This window comes from Macaca thibetana, chromosome 1 (genome assembly GCF_024542745.1).
Source record: "Macaca thibetana thibetana isolate TM-01 chromosome 1, ASM2454274v1, whole genome shotgun sequence".
NCBI classification, from domain to species: domain Eukaryota; kingdom Metazoa; phylum Chordata; class Mammalia; order Primates; family Cercopithecidae; genus Macaca; species Macaca thibetana.
This window is the reverse complement of record NC_065578.1, coordinates 52,437,652-52,463,136: the sequence shown is the minus strand read 5'-3', so window position 1 is coordinate 52,463,136 and position 25,485 is coordinate 52,437,652. Positions and strand designations below refer to the sequence as shown.

Sequence of the window (25,485 nt, the reverse complement as noted above, 5' to 3'; positions counted from 1 at the left end):
CTGGCCCTCCCCCTCAGAAAATCGCGCTGCAACTCAAAGCCACGCTGGAGAACATCACCAACCTCCGGCCCGTGGGCGAGGACTTCCGGTGGTACCTGAAGGTGCGGCTGGGGCGGGGCCCGGGGAGTGGCGGCCCGTCCTGATCTCAGTGCTGAACCGGAGCCTTCTCTCCGGCAGTATGAGAAAATATTTAACCAGGCACATTAAGTGTTCGGGGTTTTCCTAGTTAGAATTTTACGTTTACTTTTTATTAAAGTGTATTGGTTTATCTCTAATTGGCAGTCTTGGAAAGCTTCATTTTGTAGTTTTTCCCTGTGTTAAATGTTTCGTGGTCTGTAAACGGACACTAAACGAAATGCTACTTGAAGGGACATTGTGATTATTTAATAAGGTGAATAGTTCGCCTTTCGTTTATTGATTTGGTTTTCTTTATTGTGAAATAGTTTAATTTTGTGCGTAGTCCACCCTTCCTTTTCCCTCCCACACTGGTAAAGCTGGTACCCTAGCGGCATGGTCTACAGAGGCCTCCCCTTCTCCAGCCGTCCGAGGCTCTTCACTGTTCCAGATCCCAGAGCTTCTGCTCTGTTTTCCTCCTGGTCAAAATCCCAGCATCCTTCTCTACCTCTCAAAAGCCCTGTTCTTCAGGAAGCTGCCTCCGGACTACTTTTATTTCCCAGGATTTTGAAGCCTGAATACCAGGGCTTACTTGGGAGAATCTGTTCTTTGGCTTCAAGAAGCCGAATCGAGTGAAGGAGACAGAAAAATAGAGTCACAACAGAGTGATAAATACACCAGTGACATACAGGGCCTGTGGGACCATAAAGCCAACCAAGCAGAGTGGGTGGGGGGCCTGCCGAGGCCATTTCTCTTTTTTTTTTTTTCTTAATTGACACATAAGAATTGTACATATTTATGGGGTATATGGTGATGTTGCGATATATGTAATATATAGTGATCAGATCAAGGTAGTTAGCATATTCATCTCAAACATGTATCGTTTCTTTGTGTTGGGAGCATTTAATATCCTAGCTATTTGAAAGTATTATTGTTAGCTATAGTCACCCTACAGTGCTATAGAACACTAGAACTTATTCTTCCCATGTAGGTGTAATTTTGTATCTTTTAACTAATCTCTCCCTATTTCCCCCCACCCCCATTGAAGCCATTTCTGCACCACAGATGCCTTGAATCCCTGGCCACACTGAACACTTCATAGAGGAGGGTGGGCATGCCGGCATATTAAACAGCCTTACCTATCTACCCTTTGCCCAGAGATAGGTCTAGTTTTGTCCTTGCTGGGGCTGGTGTTAGGGATGAAGTGAGATTGCCAACGAGAAGGTAGGCCATGAGCCTGCCCACCTCCCACTGTTCTTACCCCTTCCTTGGTGTCTGCCCAGCTGAGCCATTTGCTTTACTAACATTCTTTTTCCCCCAAAGATGAAATGTGGCAACTGTGGTGAGATTTCGGACAAGTGGCAGTACATCCGGCTGATGGTAACTGTTCCCCCCCATCATAAACACTCACAAACACACATACACTTCTGGGCAGGGATTTGGGGAAACTGGCCTTCATCTCTCCAGTTCTTTGCTCCCTGCTTTTTGTGGTTTGGGAGGGCAGGTGTCCGTGTGATCAGCACTGGGTTCAACAGACATCTTTGAGATATGAGGCAGAGTTCAAAATCAAGGAGAAGCTCTTTTTTTATTTTCCTCAGGAAGCCTTCCCAGGAGTCTTGTCCTAGTAAGTTACCCTTTCTGGGTCTTGGTCTCTTTCAGTGGACAATAAATGGTGGGCTCAATCTCCTCAGGACCGTACATCTAATTCATATGTGACTGAAAGTTCTGTTTGCTTTTTGCCAGGACAGTGTGGCACTGAAGGGGGGCCGTGGCAGTGCTTCCATGGTCCAGAAGTGCAAGCTGTGTGCAAGAGAAAATTCCATCGGTAGGTCAGGCTGTGCATACTGAGTTCTGCCAGGGTGGCCCACAGCTTCCTGGCACCAGGCTGAAAGTAGACTCATGTTACCTGAGGGTGGAGTCAAGCCTAAGATGCCGACACCTGTGCAGCACGATCTTTTTCAGGGCCACATCTGGGCACCTGGCTGGGGCCAGGGCATGGACTCAAGTCAACTTTGTGTTCTCTTTTCTATTTCAGAGATATTAAGCAGCACCATCAAGCCTTACAATGTAAGTTTGTTGCTGTAGTGGCAGGGATGGTGGGGTTAAATCCTAACTGGAGTTAGTAGGTCTGGGTTCTAGAGTCATGCCTGCATCAGAGTGACCTGCCATAGGATATTCACTCATGAACTTAGTTCTTCTTTCCCTCAGTCATTTATTCACTGTACACTGAGTGCTTGGTATATTGCCTCTTGCAGTGTCTTCTTATGAGGGCTGGGCTGTGGGATCTCAGGGGACCTCTGACACAATCTAGCTGTTCAGTTTGCATCACTGAGAGCACTTGCCTTGTCTTCATTTTAGGGGACTAGCAAGCTTTCTCTGAAACCATAGGTGGGGTAGTCCTTTGGTGCATCCCATCCTTTATAGTATCAGTGTTATTAGATAGTTATATGTTACTATGGAGCAAGTTAGCCCAAAGGTGAGGGAGGGAGTGTGTGCTTTGGGTCTGTTTGTTTAAAGAAAGCCAGTTATTTGTATTCACCTATTCCTTATTTGGAATTTATTTAAAGTATCTTGAGTTGTGCCAAATTCTTGGCTTTGTCCTGAAGTTAAAGAGAAATGAAATGAGGACTTGCCCTCAAGTACATAATAGTCTAGTGGAAAATACAGACAAATAAGAATCGAACTAGGGCGCTAACAGAGAATTGCCTTACCAGTACCAGAGTCCGAGGCTCTTCACTGTTCCAGATCCCAGAGCTCTTGCTCTGTTTTCCTCCTGGTCAAAATCCAGTCAGTGTGCAGGAAATTATTTTTACAGTGAATGACAGGATGAGACTGAATGTGTGGGCATGGCACTTGTGGCCCCTAAGCCCATAGGTCAGGTAGGCATGAATTTCCTGGCCATCTACCCCGCAAGAGGTGTCCCCTCCACATACATAACTATTTCAACCGCTGTAAGTCAGCCCTCTCCCTTACTTAATGGCAGATAGTGAGCAAAAGGCTGTGGCTAAGTGTACTGGGTCTGTTTGGATGATCTAGAGACTTTGGAGCTTAACATTCTTGTTCATATTTTTGGTGTTGATAATTTTATTTACCATTTGTTGAGCACTGTGCTGGGCACTTTATATGCATTTCAAAATCTCACAATAAAATTGTAGAGGTTTCCTCGGCTGTATTTGACAATTTAGGAATCTTGGGCCCAGAGGGGAAGAGAGACAGAGCTTACCTTACATCCAGGCAGGCTGACCCCAGCATCCACACTCTTCTGCAGCCTCCATGTCTACTGTCTACAGAAAGCCTCATAGGGAGCAGGTGCCCAAGGCAGGCTTCCTCTAAGAAGGGGATGAGTTGTTCCTGGGTCTCATGGTAGGCCTCCAGGGGCAGTAAGTGCCCATTTGGTGGGAAGGAGAGGAGCCATGAGGTCATCTTGAGAGCTCTTTTGGGCCTACCTCTTCAACACACTTCCTTTCTAGGCTGAAGACAATGAGAACTTCAAGACAATAGTGGAGTTTGAGTGCAGGGGCCTTGAACCAGTTGATTTCCAGCCCCAGGTGTGTGTGTATCTTTCTGTGGAATCTCTGTCTTTGGGGAGGGGATGCGTGAAGTGACAGCCAGAACTTTGCTACCTACAGAGACCATGGACTAGACATTTCTCCTTTCTAGTGGTAGTAATAATTGTCCATTATTAAGTGGCTGCTGTATGCTTGGGCACCCATGCTGTCATTTTCACATGTTACCACATTTGATCCTCATGGTAACCCTATGAATTTATTCATCCTGTTCTTCAGATGAGTAAGGAACTGAAGAGATGTTGCAACTTGCTCAGGGTCACACAGTAAGCAATGGAGCTATAGTTTCAACCCAGGTCTATCTGACTTGAGCTGGTGCTTATCCCCCTTTATTTGTGCATGTTTCACCTCACAACAAATCTGTGAGGTAGAAGAGCAAATACTTCATCCCCATTTTATAAATAACTAAGGTCCAACCTGGGAAATGACATGCCCAGGGGCCTTCAGCAAACCTGGGGTAGTGGAAGGGATTATGCTGCACCTGCTGCCTTCTGGTCCAGGACTGTAATTCAGAGAAACCATCACTCTAGTTCTGAGGCAGCTGCCGGGTCCTGGAAGATCGGCAGTTATTCCAAGACAGGTGCTTGTACTGCATCTCTGTCCTCCATCCCAAAAGTGTGAGAAGAGCCAGCAACCTGGCCAGCCCTCACTTATAGCCCAATGCCTCCTTTTGCCAAAACTAACTGGTACCTTCTTGTCCCCTGCAGGCTGGGTTTGCTGCTGAAGGTGTGGAGTCAGGGACAGTCTTCAGTGACATTGATTTACAGGAGAAGGTATGAGACTTGGGGGCTCTGGGAGGTATTATAGGGCACCTGGTGGGAAATATTTTTTTGGTGGACAAGGCTCATCAGTGGAAAGCCAACTTTGTATTTTTGTGCTTTTTGTTAGTGATTTTGCTGTTGAAATGGCCACAAGTATAGTGCTATAAGTGCTTTCTAATGTTCCTACATATTGAAAAGCTATGATGCCCCTTACAGAGAGAATACGTGTTAGATAAGCTTTATTCAGGCATGAGCTATAGTGCTGCTGGCTGTGAGTTCATGAATCAACAATATATATTAAGTAAGGTATCTTTAAACAGAAACACATAAAGCTAGATTATTGATTGGTTGATGAAAATGTGACCAGAGGCTCATAGGAACCTAACCTTGTATTTCTCCAGGGAGTATTCATTCAGTATTCCCTAATTCATTGTTTGTGGCAGCTTTATTGCACCTAACTACCATGAAGAACAAGAAAGAGTCTGTATTACTGGACGTATTACTACCCTGCAGATAAAAAAGCCTTGTGCTCACGCCTTGAAGGACAAAAACTTCATTTCATTTGCATAGCACCTAGTAACAGCAGCTAGCATTTACTGAGCTCTTATATGTGCCAGGCACTCACTATGCTGAGTGTTCTTATTTTATTTTGTTTTATTTTATTTTATTTTTTGAGACAGTCTCACTCTGTTGCCCAGGCTGGAGTGCAGTGACACAGTGTCAGCTCACTGCAACTTCTGCCTCCTGGGCTCAAGTGATCCTCCTGCATCAGCCTCCCAAGTAGCTGGGATTACAGGTGCCTACCACCATTCTTGGCTATTTTTTGTATTTTTAGTAGAGATGGGGTTTCACCTTGTTGGCCAGGATGGTCTCGGACCCCTGACCTCAAATGATCCACCTGCCTTGGCCTCCCAAAGTGTGGGATTACAGGCATGAGCCACCACGCCCAGCTGCTGAGTTCTTTTAAATGTGTTACTTCATTTGATTCTTTCAACATTCAATATGAACTCCATTGTTGTCCTTTGTTTTTTTTTAATAGAAGACAGGACTCGGAGAAGAGGCTCAGAGAAGTTAAGTGATTTGCCCAGTCACACAACTGAAAGAGCTAGAATTCAGGCCTGAGTTATCTGGCTCTGTTCAGGGTCATACATGTTCATGATTATTTGCGTCAGAGCCTGAGCTGGGCCTTTTAAGTCCCAGTTCTCTGCTCTCCACACTGCTGCATTCTGCCTTGTGAGGCTCACATTGCCATTTTGTTTCCCAGGACTGGACTGACTATGATGAAAAGGCCCAGGAGTCTGTGGGAATCTACGAGGTCACCCACCAGTTTGTGAAGTGCTGATCCCTCTTCCTGCACAGTTGCCCTTACAAACTGAGAAAGGACAATGTACTCCAAGCAGCAGAGCCCACAGAGGCTGGTTCCTTTGCCCCTTGTCTCCTGGCGGCTATACCAAACCTTCACAGTCTGCATGCTGGACTTTATTACAGTTCCCCAAGCCCCATCAATAAAGCCCCTGTTCATGCTGCACTGGTGCATGAAGGTGAAGTAAGGAAGCAGCTACTCCCTCCGCAAATAAGAATTCGTGCAGCAGTAGTTCACTCCTTAGGAATATGAAGAGTGTTTTTAAGGAGATGGTATCTCCCCAGTCAAGGGCAAGTTTACAGAGAGGAAACTGCGATCCCACCATCACTCAATGAGCCAGAAGCCAATGGTGACGTACTATTACCTGAACTTACTGAACTTGCTGTTGGAAAGATCTTTGTGACGATTAGGAATTAGGTTAAAAAAAAATTAAGAACTATCTTCAAGCAAAAATTAAACTTTATTTCTGGCTTAAACAATAAATACACCTGAGTTAGTTTTCCAAACCTTTCCTCCTGATTAAATGCCCTTAAAACTGAAATCTCGTGTTATCTTTAGTTGTGATCTAGTCCCACATGGAAATTACACGTTTAGCTTTAAAACCATGATTTTAAAGCTCAAGCCTGTAGCTGGCTGCCTAGGCAGCTTATGATTAGTTTCACAAAATAGCACCCACTGGCTACACAGGCCCCAATTTTTTTTTCTTTTTTGTTTTTTTGAGACAGAGTCTCGCTCTGTTGCCCAGGCCGGAGTGCAGTGGTGCAATCTCAGCTCACTGCAACCTCCACTTCCTGGGTTCAAGCAATTCTGCTTCGGCCTCCCAAGTAGCTGGGATTATAGGCACATGCCACCATGCCCAGCTAGTTTTTGTATTTTTAGTAGAGATGAGGTTTCACCGTGTTGACCAGGTTGGTCTCAAACTCCTGACCTCAAGTGATCCACCCACCTCAGCCTCCCAAAGTGCTGGGATTACAGGCATACGCCACCATGCCCAGCCTCCCAGTTTTCATGATGAGGAAGTGATGGTAGCTTTTCATCTTCCAAGAAGTTAACTTTTGATGGATTTGCCTTCTAAGGCATCAAACATGTCTTCTAAGGCCTTCTCCACACATTGGAGAAACTCCCGGGCATTGCGGCCTGGGTAGGAAGAGACATTGCAGCCTATCCAGTTGCCATGAACAGCATATCCAACACCAAAGCCATCAGAGACCACGGGGGCAAAGCCCCCAAGGTTCACTGCTGGGCTGCTCAGCGTGCTCGTGGACAGGACATTGTGGTTTATCTGCCCGTATGCAGGGTCCAGGTAGAGCTCAGGCAAGATGATCCCTTTGGCTGCTGCCAGGTGCCGCAGAGCAAACAAATGTCGGTCAAAGCCCTGACCTGTGAGAAACAAAATGGAAAACCAGAGTCCAAGGACAGAAAAGGACCTCAGGAAAACCTCCCCACTTACCACATGGTAGGAATACCCATCACAGCATCCTTGAGAATGGGGGAAGGCTCTGTCTACCTCTGTGCCCACCACCAGCTGACTAACCTTCAGAGCAGCTCAAGCTAGAATATTTCAAATTATTTAGAAAATGTATTATGTCATGTTATATTTAAAAATAGCTGTCAACAGCTGAGCTAAAAATGAGCCTAAAAGGAAAGCACAATTTTAAAGATTTGAAATCAGTTTAGTCAAAGAGTTAAGACAGTACACGAAGAGAACTATGGACTCAAAAACTACGATAAAACTGTAAGTCTGATTCAAGTGTAAAAGAGAAGATTGAGTCAGTGGAACAAAATGGAAAGTCTGTTTGACCAGGGTTCTAATCTCAGTCTTACTAATTTGCTGTGTAACCGGGCCAGTGGCTTGGTCTTCTCCTTATAAAATGGAGGAAGAGAAGACTAGAATGTCTGGGAGGTTCCCTTCACTTCCAGCACTTCATAGCAACATGAAAGGACAACTGTGACCCTCCAGGTCCTTTCCAGGTCTTGAATTTTATCAAAGAAAGGTAATGACAGATGACAACTGGGAAGAGTTTCTGAGATGACCTGTTTACAGAGAGCAGACACACTACAACTGAGGTGAAGTTAGTGGGGCCACAAGTTTAGAAATCCTACATTTTCAAAAGTCAGTCTGATAACCAATGAGTAACAGAAAAAGGAGACTGGGTGCAGCGGTGCACGCCTATAATCCTAGTGCTTTGGGAGGCCGAGGCAGGAGGATTGCTTGAGCCCAGGAGTTTGAGACCAGCCTGGGCAATGCAGTGGGACCTCATCTCTACAAAAAATTTTAAAAATTAGGCCCGGAGTGGTGGCTCACACCTGTAATCCCAGCACTTTGGGAGGGCGAGGCAGGTGGATCACGAGGTCTGGAGTTTAAGACCAGCCTGGCCAACACAGTGAAACCCCTTCTCTGCTGAAAATATAAAAATTGGGCATGGTGCTGTGAGCCTGTAGTCCCAGCTACTCAGGAGGCTGAGGCAGGAGAATTACCTGAACCCAGGAGGCAGAGGTTGCAGTGAGCCGAGATTGTGCCATTGTATTCCAGCCTGGGCAACAAATTCCATCAAAAACAAATTATTAGCCAGGCATGGTGGTGCATGCCTGTAGTCCCAGCTACTTGGGAGACTGAGGCAGGAAGATTGTTTGAGCCAAGGAAGTTGACGCTGCAGTAAGCCATGATTGCACCACTGCACCCCAGCCTGGGTGACAGAATGAGACTGTGTCTCCAAAAAGGGCCAGGCGCGGTGGCTCATGTCTGTAATCCTAGCACTTTGGGAAGCCAAGGCGGGGGGATCACCTGAGGTCAGGAGTTCAAGACCAGCCAAAATGGCAAAACCCCGTCTCTACCAAAAATACAAAAATTAGCCAGGCATGGTGGTGGGTGCCTATTATCCCAGCTACTCGGGAGGCAGAGGCAGGAGAATCACTTGAACCTGGGGGCAGAGGTTGCAGTGAGCCAAGATCATGCCATTGCACTCCAGCCTGGATGAAGGAGGGAAACTGTCTCCAAAAAAAAGAAAAAGAATGACACGTCACAGCTCAGAGTGACCTTAAATGAGCACAAAGTCACATGCATTCCCCCATGCCTGCTTAGGAGGCAAGAACATTCTGATCCCTAGTGGCTAGTGTGGCTGTTCAGACTGCTAGGGTAGAAAAGAAAATTTATTTGGGGAGTTGGCGAAGGATTAAACTTAGTGAAGGGGTAGAAATCAGATTTGGAGTAGAATATGACTTAGGCTTGCTTACTCAAGCACTGAGGACAAGACCCAAGGGCATGCTCCCCACCCCTGCCTCACCCATTGCTGCTTCTTTGGTCAGCTGGCCATGGTACTTGGAACATTCAGCCATCATCTGTTGAAGCTCGCCAGCACTGTGCCTGGAGGGCTCCCTGACAAAGGCCTCAGAGCACCTTTTTGTATAGATGGAGGCCGGACGGATGGTCTCAGTGCGGCCGTGCTTGAATGCGGCAGTGCTACAGGACTCATAGGTGGCCACTGTCTGCCCGTACTGCCGCAGGAAGGCCATCTGGAAGGCCAACTGGGCAACTGCATCAGGACTCAGCTTCTGCTTTTTCAGGAATTCTTTGCCTCCCCTCTGAAACTGGAGGCAGTCGATAGTGAGGGTTTTCATGGTGGCATCAAACTTCTCCTTAGCAGCCGTGATGCCAGTCTTTAAGGCATCAGTCAGCTTGAAGTTGAGTTTCTGCACAGTGACAGTAGAGTCAGCAGTGGCTGGCTGGCTCTGTGGAGTGATGGCAGGGATCTGAGTGCTGTCTTTAAATACTTCATTAAAAAATCTGAGCACTGCCACACCATCACCCCAAGAGTGCTCAAAGTGGACGGCAGCAGAGCCATCCTTGGCGATAATGAGGTTAAAGGATTTATCAAACCAGCGGTTTGTGCCATCCCCATGCAGCATGTTGTGGGACAAGTGGACAAGGTCCTTAATGGGGAAGTCATCTAGGCAGAGGCAGAACACAGCCGAGTCCACTTTCCTCAGGCTTTCCTCATTGCCACTACTCATCAGCTTCTGCCTGAGCTCTGCCCAGATGTCTCGGTTCTCACTGGTCAGGTATGCCAGAGGAAACTCGGGGGCGGGGCTGCTGTCTGAGAGAATGTACTTCAGATGCGCCTGGATTTCTGAGGGGCTCACAATGTTCCCATCTTGATCCAGGACATCAAAGATATAAAAATTTCCTTTCCTTAGGACCAGGAGGTGTCTGGCCTTGTCATCAGTGAAGAGTTCATCCCGACTGGGTTTGGGTAAACGAGTTGAGTTGAAAAGCCGAAAATACTGGGACATATCCAGGGGATATGCATTGACTAGGTAGGCCCCATACCAGGACAGAGAGGAAGGCACAAAGCGTATGAGTCTCTTGAAGGTGTCAGTGTCACTTTTTGCAGGGTTCAAATGGAACACTTCTGGCTCCAGAAGGCCATCCCGGAGTGTCTTCAGAAACCGAATGGCAGAAACAGTCATGTTGGTTGCCCGGGTGAGCTGGTCGTTATACTCAGATTTTGGGTCAGGATTGAAAGCCATAAATGGATTAAAGTTCAGAACAACGGAGTCTCGAGCAGATAGGTACATATCAAACCAGGGTCCTAAAAAATAAAAAGAAAAAAATAACATAAAATGTTAATGCTGTTCCTAAAAATAAAATTTGAAGAAGAAAAGAAAAAAAATTCAAGCATAGGCAAAGGAAATGGCATCAACCTCCAGCGGGGAGAATTCCCTGAATGTTTTTGCTCTGCAATAATTCAAGACATATAAATGGGGTCATACAATATATGGTGTTTTGCATCTAGCTTCTATCACTTATAATAATGTTTTTGTTTTGTTTTTTTGGGATGGAGTCTTGATTCTGTCACCCAGGCTGGAGTACAGTGCCGCAATATTGGCTCACTGCAACCTCCGCCTCCCAGATTGAAGTGATTCTCCTGCCTCAGTCTCCCGAGTAGCTGGGATTACAAGCACCCTCCACCATGCCCAGCTAATTTTTGGATTTTTAGTAGAGATGGGGTTTCACCATGTTGGGCAGGCTGGTCTCAAACTCCTGACCTCAGGCGATCCGCCCGCCTTGGCCTCCTAATAATGTTTTTAAGATTCATCCATGTTGTAGCATGTAAGTTCTTCATTTCTTCTTATGGCTGAATAATATTCCATTATATGGATATACTATATTTTGTTTATCCACTCATCAGTTAATGGACATTTGAACTGTTTCCACTGTATTATGAATTATATTGCCTTTTTTTCTTTTAAGACACACAGGATTTCTGTTGTCCAGGCTGGATTGCAGTGGTGTGATCATGGCTCACTGCAGCCTTGAACCCTGGGCTCAAGTGATCCTCCCACTTCACCCTCCCAAGTAGCCAGGACTACAGATGCACACCACCAGCCTGGCTAATTTTTTTTATTTTTTGTAGAGATGGGGTCTTACTATGTTGCTTAGGCTGGTTTCAAGCTCCTGGCCTCAAGCAATCCTCTCACCTCAGCCTCTTAAAGGGCTAGAATTATAGGTGTGAGCCACTGTGCCTAGCTATTAAGAATTATGTTGTTATGAACATTCTTATACATGTTTTTATATGGACATAGCCAGGAGTGGAATTGCTATCACATGGTAAATCTCTGTTTAACCTTTGAGGAACTGCCAAGATGTTTTCCAAAGTGGCTGCACCATTCCCACCAGCTGTCTATGAGGGTTCCAATTTTTCCACATCCTCAGCAGCACTTGTTATCATATGTCTTGTTGCATGGAGATATTCTGGTAGGTGTAAAGTAGTATAGCACCGCAGATTTGGTTTGCATTTTCCTAATGTTTATTAATTGCTTTTTCTTCTTCTTTGGTTTCCTTTCTTGGTTTAAAGGAATAAAATATGGTAACACTCCACTTGTATTCATGTTGGAACAGAATAGTTAATTCCCACCCCATCTCTTTAGGTTTCTCTTGCTTCATCTCCTTTCAGGGGCAACAATCATACTTGACTGCCCCCCCTGACAAGGGGGGAACATCTTCATTGTCCTCCTGTGTACAGTGTACATTTGTGCACTCCCTGTTTAGAAAGTACTCAAAAGGCTATTAGAACTATCAGTGCATGGATCACTCAAACTAGCCCTCTGAGTTCTTGTAGATGTTTTACCTGTAAAAATTCTAAAAGCAATATTTTATCAGAAAATATGTCAGGGAAAGTTCCTGCTTGGATTAGTAAGCATGAATAAACTCTATAAATAAGGACCATCTTTCATTCGGGCAAATAACATTTATATGTATAGCACTGGGAAAAGGATTAATAGATGCAGATTTGTCTACTACTCATTTGTTGGTCCATCCACTCATTCCATCCCTTGAGAATCAGTGCTGTGCCAGGCCTTGGTCCAGGGGATTTAGAGAGGAATAGGACATGGTCTTTGATTCTGAAAAACTCTGGTGAAGGAGGCAAATAATTAAAACATAATGCAATGCTAAATGATGGGAGATAATACTAAAATGATGAGAGAAAAGTACTGGTGGATAAGATATATTTGATGTGAGAAGACATAAATTCATGCCTCTGACCCCCACTTAGCAAAAGAATTTCAAAGAGACATAAACCAGTCAGGCCAAGAGAATGGGAGATGAGAAAACAAATACTAGAAGCTGGAAAGCACTTATGCAACTGGTAATGACTAAAGCAGACTGGAGAAAGCCAATCCTAAATTGGCAGGAGAAAAAGCCAAGAAATCATATGATTTGCACAGCAGAACCCCCAGAGGGCTCAGTAGTTGGTAACCTAGATACATCTGGTTGAAGGACTGTTTAATTATATCACCACTACCACAACATGAGATTCCCTCCGCACTCTGGTAGAAGACTTAAGTTTTACTCTCTGGAAAAAATAAAACTGGGGGCTGGGTGTGGTGGCTCATGCTGGTAATCCCAGCACTTTTGGGAGGGCAAGGTGGGTGTATCACGAAGTCAGGAGATCAAGACTATCCTGGTTAACATGGTGAAACACTGTCTCTACCAAAAATACAAAAAATTAGCCAGGCATAGTGGCACATGCCTGTAGTCCCAGCTACTTGGAAGGCTGAGGCAGGAGAATCACTTGAACCCAGGAGGCAGAGGTTGCAGTGAGCCGAGATTACACCACTGCACTCCAGCTTGGGTGACAGAATGAGACTCTGTCTAATAAAATAAATAAAATAAAACTGGGAGACCTGAATCACAGTTAGGATCTCAAATCTTCTTCTCTTACTTACCCTACCTTCTACAACACTAGCAACCTTTTGGCAGTTTACTAGAAAAGCCTCCCTAGGGAATCTAACCCAATGACACTACCATTAGGGGCAACCCAGGGAAGCAGTTTAGCTGGATCACTGTATTAGTCTGTTTTCACACTGCTATAAAGAACTACCTGAGACTGGGTAATTTATAAAGAAGAGAAGTTTAACTGACTTAATTCTGCATGGCTGGGAAGGCCTTAGGAAACTTACAATCCTGGCGAAAGGCGAAGGGGAAGCAAGCCACATCTTACATGGCAGCAGGAGAGAGAATAAGTGAGGAGTAGGAACTGCCAAACACTTCTAAACCATCAGATCTCATGAGAACTCACTATCACAAGAAACACATGGGAGAAACCGCCCCGTGATCCAATCACCTCCCACTAAGTCCCTCCCTTGACACTTGGGGATTATTACAATTCAAGATCAGATTTGATTGGGGACACAGAGCCAAACTACATCATTCCGCCCTGGCCTCTCCCAAATCTCATGTACTTCTAACATTTCAAAACAACCACGTCTTCCCAACAGTCCCCCAGAGTCAACTCACTCCAGCATTAACTCAAAATTACAAGTACAAAGTCTCATCTGAGTCAAGGCAAGTTCCTTCTGCCTATGAGTCTGTAAAATCAAAAACAAGTTAATTATTTTCAAGATACAATGGGGTTACAGGCATTGGGTAAATGCTCCCATTCCAAAAGGGAGAAATTGGCCCAAACAGAGGGGCTACAGGCCCCATGCAAGCCTGAAATCCAGCAGGGCAGCCATTAAATCTTAAAGCTCCAAAATGATCTTTGACTCCATGTCTCACATCCAGGGCATGCTGATACAAGGGGTGGGCTCCCAAGGCCTTTGGCAGCCCTGCCCCTGTGGCTCTGCAGAGTACAGCCCCCATGGTTGCTTTTACAGGCTGGTGTTGGATGCCTGTGGCTTTTCCAGGCACATGGTGCAAACTGTCAGTGGAGCTACCATTCTGGGGTCTGAAGGGCAGTGGCCCTCTTCTCACAGTTCTACTAGGCTCCCCATTGGGAACTCTGTGTGGGGGCTCTAACCTCATATTTCTCATCTGCATTGCCCTAGTAGAGGATCTCCATGAGGGCTTCACCCCTGCAGCAGACTTCTGCCTGGACATCCAGGTGTTTCCATATAGCCTCTGAAATCTAGGAGGAGGTTTTCAAACCTCAACTCCTGTTTTCTGCACACCTGCATGCCCAACACCACAAGAAAGCCTCCAATGCTTGGGGCTTGCACCCTCTGAAGCAATGGCCAGAGCTGTGCCTTAGCCCCTTTTAGCCATGGCTGGAGCTGGAGTGCCTGGGACACAGGGCACCATGTCCCAAGGCTGCAAAGAGCAGCAGGGCCCAGGAAACCATTTTTCCCTTTAGGCCTCTGGGCCTATGCTGGGAGGGGCTACTGTAAAGATCTTTGAAATGCCCTCAAGACATTTTCCCCATTGTCTTGGCTATTAACATTTGGTTTCTCATTACTTATGCAAATTTCTGCAGCTGGTGGCTGGAATTTCTCCCCAGAAAATGGGTTTTTCTTTTCTACTGCATGGTCAGGCTGCAAATTTTCCAAACTTTTATGCTCTGCTTCCCTTTTAAACATAAGTTCCAATTTCAGATCATCTCTTTGTGAATGCATACGACCATATGCTTTCAGAAAAGCCATCTTGAATGCTTTGTTGCTTAGAAATTTCTTCTGACACCCTAAATCATCTCTCTCAAGTTCAAAGTTCTGCAGATCTCTAGGACAGGGACAAAATGCCACCAGTCTCTCTGCTAAAGCATAGTAAGGAGTGACCTTTGCTCTAGTTCCCAATAAGTCCCTCATCTCCATCTGAGACCACCTCAGCCTGGACTTCATTGTCCATATCTCTATCAGCATTTTGGTCAAAACCATTCAACAACTCTCTAAGAAGTTTCAAACTGTCTGACATCTTCCTGTATTCTTCTGACCCCTCCAAACTGTTCCAGCCTCTGCCTATTAACCAGTTCCAAAGTTGCTTCCACATTTTAAGGTATCTTTGTAGCAATGCACCCCTCCTGGTACCAATTTTCTATATTAGTCCATTTTCACACTGCTATAAAGAACTACCTGAGACTGGGTAATTTATAAAGAAAAGAGGTCTAATTGACTCATAGTTCCTTGTGGCTGGGGAGGCCTCAGGAAACTTACAATCACAGCACAAGGTGAAGGGGAAGCAAGGCACATCTTATGTGGCAGCAGGAGAGAAAGAGAACAAGTGGGGGAACTGCCGAATACTTTTTAACTAACAGAGCTAGTGAGAAACCACTCACTATCATGAGAACAACATGGGGAAAACCGCCCCCATGATCCAATCACCTCCCTCCAGGTCCCTCCCTCAACACATGGGTATTACAATTCAAAGATGAGATTTGGGTGGGGACATAGAGCCAAACCATATCAATCATATTAGAGCAAATCTGTAACTGACAAGCCTCACCCTCATCCACATAGCTTCCAAGAGCTTTTTAATATCTCATTCATATCTAAGACAACACAGGATTATGAAGCATCTGAAGAAAGGGCAAAGCAAACAGGAGAAAAGCAACTTGAAGGCAATAGACTATGAAGAGAGATGAGATCTTTAAAAAAATTCTCAGAGATGAACTATTTTTAAAAAGAACACCATAAGAAGAAAAAAGAGCTTGTGAAAGTAAAAAATAGGAAAACAGGAGTTTTAAAAACAGACAGGTTGAGAGATTAAAATTAAGTAAAGTCCCCCAAGACAATGGAACAAAAAGAGTAAGAGATGAAAACTGTGAGAGAAAAGATAAGAAAATTAGAGGATGAGACCCGGGAATTCTACACCTGAATGATAACAGTTCCACAAAGAAAAAAACAGAGAAAAAAAATGGAGAGGAAGAAATCCAAAGAAATAAAACAAGAAAATATCCCAGACCTGAAGGATGAGATTTCAGATTCAAAGGACTCACAGAGTGACCCAACAAAATGGATAAGAATAGACTCACACTAAAACACATTACCTGAAATTTCAAAACACTGGGGACAAAGAGAAAATTCTAAAAAGCTTCCAAAGGCAGAGAGAAGAAATAGTCAAAAGATTTAAGTCTCAGAATAACGTTAGATTTACCAACAGCAACACTGGATGCTAAAAGACAATGGAGCAAAGGCTCCAAAATTCTGTGGAAAAATGATTTCAAACCCGGCCAAATTATCAATGAAGTATAAGGGCCATTTTAAAATTTTTGCTTCCCATGTTCTGTTTCCAGATAGTAAAGGGAATATGTGCTTTGATTTAAAAAAAAAAAAAAAAAAAAAAGAAAAGCCAAGAAATAAGAAAATATGAAAGACAAGAAACATGAGTCCCAACATGAGAAAGTGATGATAGATGTCCCGGCTGATGGTGAAAGAGCACAGGAGAGCAGCTTCACAGTAGGCCAAGAGGTTCACAAATCCAGACTACAGCATGTCGCAAGTTCTGGAAGAAGTTTCGTCAAGAAGACCAAAATGGATAGAATGTCCAATCTGCTTTCATGTATTGAGAGGAGATTCAGATAGCTTGTGAAGAGTCTGGGTGTAAATTAGTAAGCACATAGGAAACTAAACAAAAGAAAGGATGGAATAATTATTAACTTCAGAGAAAACAAAAACTTTGTACTGGAAAGGAAAAACCATCCCAATATGCTATATGAGTCAGCTGACAATAATGTTTATATGATCCTAATAGCATAAACACTAGATACTGAGTTATCCAAAATTACAAATCCCTATGCTGTGAATGAGGGGACAGGAAGTACGTGTATACACATCCCACATATGTGGTGGGATGTAAAATACTGCTGAATTCTAATCTTCTACAATGAGATGTCAATAGCTAATGACTAAAGCGAAAAAATCAAGATGCACTAATTTAAGTATCTAATTTAGAGATACGAGGTATATAACAAAAGATTTAGGAGCTGAAAGTGAGAAGTGGGAAATAAGGTAATGATAAGGAAGTTGCTCTTTTTCCTAACAAGCCTTATAGAACTGTCTGATTCTTTAAACTATGTGCATGTATAACCTTAGTAAATGTATAAACTAAAAGAAGTGCTGTAGGAACAGAGGTGGAAGCAACCAACTCTGAATGGAGTGGAAAAAGGACTGAGGTTTCACAGAAAACCATCCTCCCTGGATCTTAAAAGAAGAATTTGCCAGGCAAAAAAATGGTAGAGGGAACAGCATGGATAAAGGCACAGAAGAATAAAAGACTAAGGGTTCAGGGATCAATGAGGAGTTCAGCAGGAAGTGTGTCAGGGTGGGTGGTGAGAGAAGAGGCTGGAGAGGACAGTTCTGCCTGACAGTGAAGGACCCAGAATGATATAGGACATAGGACTTTAATCCTGCATCCTTTTCAGACAGGACCATTGATTAGGTTCTGCCTCAATCCCACCTACAGAGAAGGCCGGCCTCAATCCCACCTACAGAGAAGCCCATTCTTGAGCATGGGCTGCAGTCAACACCTCAGTAGAGGAGGAACACACTCAGCCTTAACATTTACCTCAGGAAGGGAGGATGAGATGTTACTTCATTTGCTGGTCTCACCAAAAATATCTGAGACCCAAACAGGAGAGAATATGCCTTACTTTTCATTATGGAGGGCTCTGGGAGAAATCATACCCACAGCCCAGCCTACCTACCCGAAATGTAGCTTGTATGTTTATTCTGTTTGTCCTGAGCAACCAGCTGCTCGTGCAGTTCTTTTCCAATCCCATTTTCAAAATTCTTGCAAAATTGTTCTGTTTTCCTAAAACATTCAAGAAAAGACAAAATCAAACCATGGTAGGGAATACGTGATTTTTAAGTTCATGGCAAGGAACTCAGAATAGAATTTTGGGTCCCCAATAGCATAGCCCTAAAACCCAGAATGAGATCAGAAAGTACCTCTAACCAGAACAGGAATCAATCTAAAATTGATAATCTAGACTACCTTCTTAAAATGAATGATTAGGAAAATCCATCAACATCTCACAAAATAATCCATACCCTAGGAGGCAGTTTAGCACAGAGAAAAGGACACAAGCTCTGGAGTCAACAGAAGTTAAGTCTGAATCCTAGCTCTGTCGCTTTTCAAACTGTGTGATCTTGGATAAGTTACTTGATCTGAGTCTCAGTTTCTTGATGTGTAAAACGGATAATACCACTTTACAAGATTAAAAATATTTATAAAGCTAAGGATTCAGAATATCCTAAAACATAATACTCAATAACTGGTAGCTATTACCATATCAAGAGAAACTTTAAATGACTAATAAGGAATACTTGAAAACAGAGGACTAGATTATGGATAATTCATCTGTTTCTCCATCACTGTCCAGTGAAGAGTTCTGTGATTCCAACAATGCCAGTTACCTGTACAGAAAAATTTCCATTATGAAAAAAGAGTACTACACTAGGCTACAAGAGCTTAATGCAATTTTTTTGACAAAATTTGATATTATTTTCCAATTCTATGCTGTATTTGCTTCCTAGGACTGCTATAACAAAACACCACAAACTGGGTGGCTTAAAACAACAGAAATTTATTTTCTCACAGTTCTGGAAGCTTTATGGACAAAATCCAGGTGTCAATAGGACTATATCTTCTCTGAAGACTGGGGAAGAATCTGTTGCATGGTTTTCTCTTAGATTCTGGTGTTGCCAGCAATCCCTGGCATGCCGTGGCTTGTTGACACATCACTCCAATCTCTGCCTGTGTCCTCATATGGCTGTCTCTGTGCCTTCTTCTTACAAGAACACCAGTCATATTTAATTAAGGACCCACACTACTCCAGTAGGACCTCATCTTAACTAATTACATCTGCCACAATCCTAATTCCAAATAAGATCATATACTAAATTTCGTGGAAAAGGGCATAAATTTTGGAGGCATGCTATCCAACTCAATAAACATGCTTACAACGCAGACTTCTGGTCTGCTGTATGGTCTCCTCAGTGGACCTCCCTTCCAAGGGTACATGCTCTCTATAAATGACCAGGACCAGCAAGCCTCCCAGGTACACCTGCTAAGGGGAAGTACACATTTGGCATTCTGACTTATAAACTATCTTCTCTTGAGCCTGTTTAGAGGAACTCTCAGGGCTCGGTCAGTCCTTCCTGAATGAAAATCTATTTCCTGAACTTGCAAAGGCACAACTAGGTTCTGGGTTTCTGGAGACCCAGTCAAGTCACAAACATTCCCTGAAGCTTGGTCCACCACTACTTGCCAGCCTGTCTTGAACCACCCCAACTATGCTCACCCAAGGTTCTCAGTATTTACCTGAACTGGCCATCATCCAAGAGAGGCTTCTGTGCACTGAGGTATCTCCTAATGGTGTCTTCAAGTTTGGGAATAGGCAGCCTGGGGAGAAAGCAGGGTCAGTGTAAGGCTGACAGTATGTGGAAGAGGTTAATTAGCTTTACAAGCTAATGAACTGATTACTAGATCATTAATTTCCTCCCCCAAAACCAATAATTGGAAGCCACAGACAAATCAGAATCTGTGGGTTTACTAATGCCAAGTATATCAATGGTAACTCTACTTTTAAGTAAAATAACAACTAAATCTCTACATAAAATATGAATATAATATCTTAAATAATAATAATAGATTCAAAATGGGGAAGCAGAAGCTGCCCCAAGCATTCCTGTTTTCTGGTCAAAATGACACCACCTGTGCTAACACTGTATTGCCCTGATTTAATTCTAGCCTTAGTTTGAACAACTGCATTTTTCTCCCCTAGGATAAAATGAAAAGGTTCTATTTTTTAAATTTTCTTCTGCATTTTACAACAGATAATTATATAAGAGTGAAACACAGATCTGTCCAAGGGCCAGTTATATGGGGGCTACAGTCACTGAAAGGTAGGAATCAACCAGTAAGCCATGTCCAGACACCAGGAACGCTATTAGGAAGAACCAAATAGTCCCATGTGCTTAAATAACAGGAACAGCAATTTGCCTACTCATCATTCTCTCTGCTAGGGATTCCCAAAGATGGCTATGGTGATGAAGTTACTGGCTTATTGTGAAATTAAAACACATGGACAGTAAAGTGAGGTGTATTTTCTCTTCCAATTCATTTGTTTTATTGAAAGAAATATCCCCTAATAGCAAAACAAACAGAGTTTGTTAGGTTGCCTCTACCAACTAAAAATTAACACTGATATGCAAAATACTGAAATGTATCAGTCATTTAGGAAATGAAACATGATACATAAAGCAGTTTAAAAGCCTAATATAAGATATGCTGTGGTTCATCAGTTTATTTTTAATGCATGTTTATCCACAATATGACAAAAATAAATCATTTACTGCCATTATGACTTAGACTGCACTAAGTACCCATTTATAACACTTTAACACCATAGATCCCCTTACATTCACTGACTTACTCAGAAAAATTCCAAATACTATCTCAGCTACCTCATAAATCCAGAGTTACCTACATATGTTTCTTAAAATTTGGTTTTACTACAGTAAGGATATTCATGAAAGTTTACCTTCTTCCTTTTAAACAAAATTCTACATTAGAGACAATGGCAATTTGATTAAAAAAAAAGTCCTACTTAAAAATTTCTGGAGTGAAGCTGGGCATGGTGGTTCATACCTGTAATCTCAGCACTTTGGGAGGCCGAGGCAGGCAGAGTGCTTGAGTCCAGGAGTTCAAGACCAGCCTGTGCAACATGGTGAAACCCTGTCTCTACAAAAGATACAAAAAATACAAGAAATCAGCCAGGCATGATGGTGCATGCCTGTGGTCCCAGCTACCTGGGAGGCCAAGGGCAGATCACTTCAGGTCAGGAGTTTGAGACCAGCCTGGCCAACATGGTGAAACTCCATCTCTACTAAAAATACAAAAATTAGCCAGACGTGGTGGTGCACGCTTGTAATCCCAGCTACTTGGGAGGCTGAGGCAGGAGGATCCTTTGAACCCGGGAGGCAGAAGTTGCAGTGAGCCGAGATAGGGCCACTGCACTCCAGCCTGGGCAACAGAGAGAGACTCTGTCTCCAAAAAAAACAAAATAAAATTGGCTCAATGAAGTTAACAGAATTGCCCAAAATTATAGCTAAAGACTTGCAGATCCAGAATCTGAAACTACATTCTACCAGACCTCAAAGTTAGGGCTTTTCACCAAGTATGACATCAATGAGTGAGTGTGAAAGATTATACATGTTATCAGTCTATAATCTGAGAGAGAGAAGGAATCTTATCTCTCATCTAACTCCCAATTTACAAATAAGGTAATGGAGGTCTGGGAGAGGTTGGCTGCTTAAGGTTATGCATGGGTGACTAGTGGTACTATTTGAACTGGAGTTTGAATTGGTACCTCCAGATTCCTACAGACTGTGCTGTGGATGGGGTTGGAATAAATGATCTTGAATATTCCTCCCAGCTTTCCAATTCTAAAGTGCAGAAAATCCCTCTGATCTTAAACCTGGGTGGGGCCCAGGCCTGCCTGAAAGTCAGTGACCATCTGACTCTGAACTTGGCAAGTGAAGACAGGTTCCGTCCGTCCTCACCTTTCACCCACATACTGGCTCAGCTCATACACACAGGCTTATCCCACAGGCACAAAGCCCCTTTTTCTTCCTCCCTCCTGCTACGTGTAGATAATCTCATTTTCATTTGTCTTAGATGTTTGCATAAAATGTAATTTCACAAGAATCACTCGATCCTCCTGAGAGGGTGGGGGTATGTAGTGATGACACTGGGTTAAATGGTCCCGGATGCGGAGAAAAACAGCAACCCAGCAGCTCGGGTGAGGCCTGTGACACAATGTTTGTTTAACACACAGGGAAGGAGCCTGGCCTCTAGCTCCTGGGTATGGGGAATCCCTGAGGACAGTTTGGTGAGAAATAAGGTGAGAAGGGTCTTTGAGACAAATTTTGAACTTGGCTCCAGGAACGGAGTTACTCACTCAGTAAGTTAGAAGTTAGTTTAGGTTTGGTTTAGAGGGTGAAGAAAATATGTAATATTGAAGAAGGAGACCTGGTGGCTCAGGCGAAGGTGGAGTTCGAAGGCTGGGGAGAATCGGAAGCCGGATTTAAGAAAGTACTGGGGGAGGGAAGGGGAGAGGATTTACTAGGGCTATTTTCAGACGGGAAGTCGATTCTGGGTGAAGTGTTTCGAAGGCAGGGTAGCCCATGGTGAGGAGGAGAAGAGAAATTTGGGTAGGCCCTGGATCTGAGTATGATGGAGTGTGGACGGGGTACTGAGGGTGGTATCTAGAATTCTGTGAGGGTGAGCTGCACTTACAAGGGGTACTGTGGATGAGGTAGGATATTTTAAGGGAAGGAACCTGTTGAGGAGGGCTTGGAGAGAGTGAAAGGTTTCCGGATCAACACTGGACTTAGGAGATTAAAGATTTAAAAACGTGGGGGAGGGTCAGTTGAGGGCAAGGGTGAACACTTGAGGGCTGTGCTTGTGGGGGCTGATGGGGGGGTGAAAGAACAGAGTACTGGAGAAACGGGAGGTGGGGCTGAGGGTCCTGAGTGACAGGGGTGAAGGCGATGCTGGGAGAAGTTGAGGAATGGTAACCATGATGTATTAGGAATCAGCCTACCCACATTCCGGGCAGGAAAATGAGGCAGTCATTAAAGTACTTCAGGAGACACCACAGTTGAGGGGTTACAGCGGTGCTGGAAATATGCAGGTCTGGCATTTTTCAGGGAGAAGAGGACTTAGTTTAGCTGGCTGGAAGTCAGGTTAATGGAGAGGAAATCTGAGAAGGGTTCAAGATGGAGAATGAGATAGCATCGAGGGGTTCTGGAAGACAATTTGAGGGTTCTGAGGTTCCTGTGCTAGGAGATTCTGAAAGTCCCAAGACTTCCAGATTAGGGGATGTGGCAGCCTCCATGGTAGGGGCTTGGGGGCCGAAGCGGGTTCACTAGAAGAGTCATGAGTGACTGCAGTCAGGTTGGGGCCGATCCTGGGATGGCAGCGGGCGGCGGGGACCCGGAGGCCGGGCTCACCTGGGCAGGCTGTCCTGGTAGTGCATGGTGGGCACGATGCTGCGCTGCAGGTACTGGCCGGGCCCGGAGCAGGCGCTGAGGGGCCGCCTGGGGGCTCCCGGACCAACCGCAGGGCCCCGGGGCCAGGCACGCAGCAGCAGGCGGGGCACCATCGTCCCGGGAGCCTGCGGCGGCGAGAACGCGGCAAATGGGTAGTTCTGGAGTTTAAAGACAAGACCGCCGTCGCCCCTTAGGGCCCGGGACACTGCTTCAGGACTCCGAACCCACTTCTCCTCCTCCCGCAGGCCACTTCCGGCCCCTGTAAGGCCGTCGGCTCCGCCCCGGACTGGCCCCTTCCGGACAGGGGCCGCCCACTGCCAGGCCCCGCCCACCACTAGGCCCCACCCAGAAGGGGGCCCCAGCCTCCGCACCGCTGGTCTCCCTTCCCTTTCCTAGGAGGCCGGAGACAGAGATCCGCAGCCGCTCCTTCCCCTTTTCTGGAGCAAGACAAATTGGAGCTGAAAAAAAAAAGAAAAGCTAAGAAACGTGTGTGGAATCTGATAACCCAAAATTTGATCCAGGCTCCATCCCTGCGAGACTGTGGACTAAATTTTAAACCTCTATTTCCTCACCTAAGAAGTAGATAGATAGTAATGATTCAACGTACCTCCCAAAATTATAGAGATGAAATAAAGATAACATGTTATGCACAGTACATGGTGCTTAATAGGAAAGCAGTAAACGGTAACGGTTGTTACTGTTGTTAGTAAACCGAGGTGAAGATCATTGACATAAAATGACTCTGAACACTGCACAGCTACTGCCCTGCCAGCTCACCTGAGTAGATGGATATTAGAAAGGATTTGTGCAGGAGCTGGAAACCTGGCGTTTCCCGCTGGCCACCACTTCAGTGCAGAACGCCCCTTCCAAGCGGAATATCCTCTGCTTGAACATCCATTCTCAGCTTGAGCATTTCCAAAAACAGGAAGCTCATTGCTAAGAGGAAACCCTTGTCCTCCGGCTCTAGGAAGTCTTCCATGTTCAGTCTATTGGAAGAGGCTTCCTGTCACCACAGACCACCTCCAAGATTCCTTCCAACTCCTGACTTTAAGATTCCGCTACTTGGCCGGGCGCGGTGGCTCAAGCCTGTAATCCCAGCACTTTGGGAGGCCGAGACGGGCGGATCACGAGGTCAGGAGATCGAGACCATCCTGGCTAACACAATGAAACCCCGTCTCTACTAAAAATACAAAAAAATTAGCCGGGAGAGGTGGCGGGCGCCTGTAGTCCCAGCTACTCGGGAGGCTGAGGCAGGAGAATGGCGTAAACCCGGGAGGCGGAGCTTGCAGTGAGCCGAGATAGCGCCACTGCACTCCAGCCTGGGCGACAGAGCGAGACTCTGTCTCAAAAAAAAAAAAAAAAGATTCCGCTACTTGAACATAGATCCATCATCCCTCATCCATCACAAAACAGCTGCAGAACAGCCCACCACGCCCCAGTCCTTGATCTTAGAAGGAGCTGAAGGATTAATTTTTTTCATCATTTGTCCATTTCTCCTACAATCTTAAATTTTTTTTGACTAGGGTTTCTATGTGGCTGAATTTGGTGAAGTTTTCACTAACCCAGAACACACACACACACACACACACACAGACACACACAACCCCATTAAAGTTCTTTCCTTCAATGAAATTGGCAAAGGGGCATAAAGAAAACTGGAACCTAAGGACCCAGTGACTCCCATTTTACAGAAGAAGACAGGGAGTTACCAAAAGACACGCAATTATGCTGCCTGGCTTAAGCACAACAGAATTCCATTTTGGGAACAGAACTGCCCTTTAGCCCTGTTTGGGGCAGCCAAGTACATTCTGTCTGTTCCATAATTGGCTGAGCAGAGCCAGAAGCTGGAGCACACCAGAAAGAGTACTGGATTGGGAGTCAGGAGACCAGACTTTTAGTTTCAGCTCTTTCTTATCTAGTTAGGTGACGTCAGATTGAACAGGAAGATCACTAACCAGCTCTGGCACTCATTCAGTGGTGATCACAAATGCTTAACTCATTTCCCGTTTAGAAAAAAACAGTGCAGCTTACTGCCAGCACTTATTTCTCAGGGCAAATGGGAAATGTCTTAAGAACTAAGCATGAAATTCAGAAACACTGAATATTGAATCCTTCTCTCTTGAGGGGAGAAAAGGCCCAACTGGCCCAAGTCCAAAACACCAGTGCCATTTGCCTGTAGTGTATAAGACCAGAGGGAGAATATAAAACTCTTTCTGAAAAAGAGCAGTCTGCTCTGAATCCTAATCATTTTCAGAGCCTTGATACCTGAGGCAAATATCGAGATCTGTGTAGCGCTAAGGGAATCAGAGGACCAGGAAGAAATAGTGGGCCCAGTAGAAAAGCAGCAGCTCTGTTCTAGAGACAGAGGGCCAAAAAATTGAGCCCATTCAATCTAACAGCCAAAAGAGGGACT

The 25,485-nt window shown here is 44.7% G+C and overlaps 2 protein-coding genes across 2 annotated transcripts in view; one reads left to right on the top strand and one right to left on the bottom strand.

The window, feature by feature from the left end:
* CZIB (CXXC motif containing zinc binding protein) overlaps positions 1-6,341 on the top strand; it is a 109,164-nt gene extending 102,823 nt beyond the window's left edge. Inside the window, exons 3-9 of the mRNA XM_050803745.1 lie at positions 18-101; positions 1,438-1,494; positions 1,858-1,939; positions 2,150-2,181; positions 3,585-3,662; positions 4,388-4,453; positions 5,706-6,341. Coding sequence (XP_050659702.1) covers positions 18-101; positions 1,438-1,494; positions 1,858-1,939; positions 2,150-2,181; positions 3,585-3,662; positions 4,388-4,453; positions 5,706-5,783 — 477 coding nt within the window. The 3' untranslated portion in view covers positions 5,784-6,341. The remainder of the gene's footprint in view (positions 1-17; positions 102-1,437; positions 1,495-1,857; positions 1,940-2,149; positions 2,182-3,584; positions 3,663-4,387; positions 4,454-5,705) is intronic.
* Positions 6,246-23,695, bottom strand: CPT2 (carnitine palmitoyltransferase 2). The gene is made up of 5 exons (XM_050803095.1): positions 23,034-23,695; positions 19,339-19,419; positions 17,720-17,826; positions 9,089-10,393; positions 6,246-7,184 (listed from the first exon to the last, which is right to left on the bottom strand). The coding sequence occupies exons 1-5, from the start codon at positions 23,183-23,185 to the stop codon at positions 6,853-6,855; spliced, it is 1,977 nt and encodes a 658-aa protein (XP_050659052.1). The 5' UTR covers positions 23,186-23,695; the 3' UTR covers positions 6,246-6,852.
* Between the last annotated feature and the right edge of the window lie 1,790 nt (positions 23,696-25,485).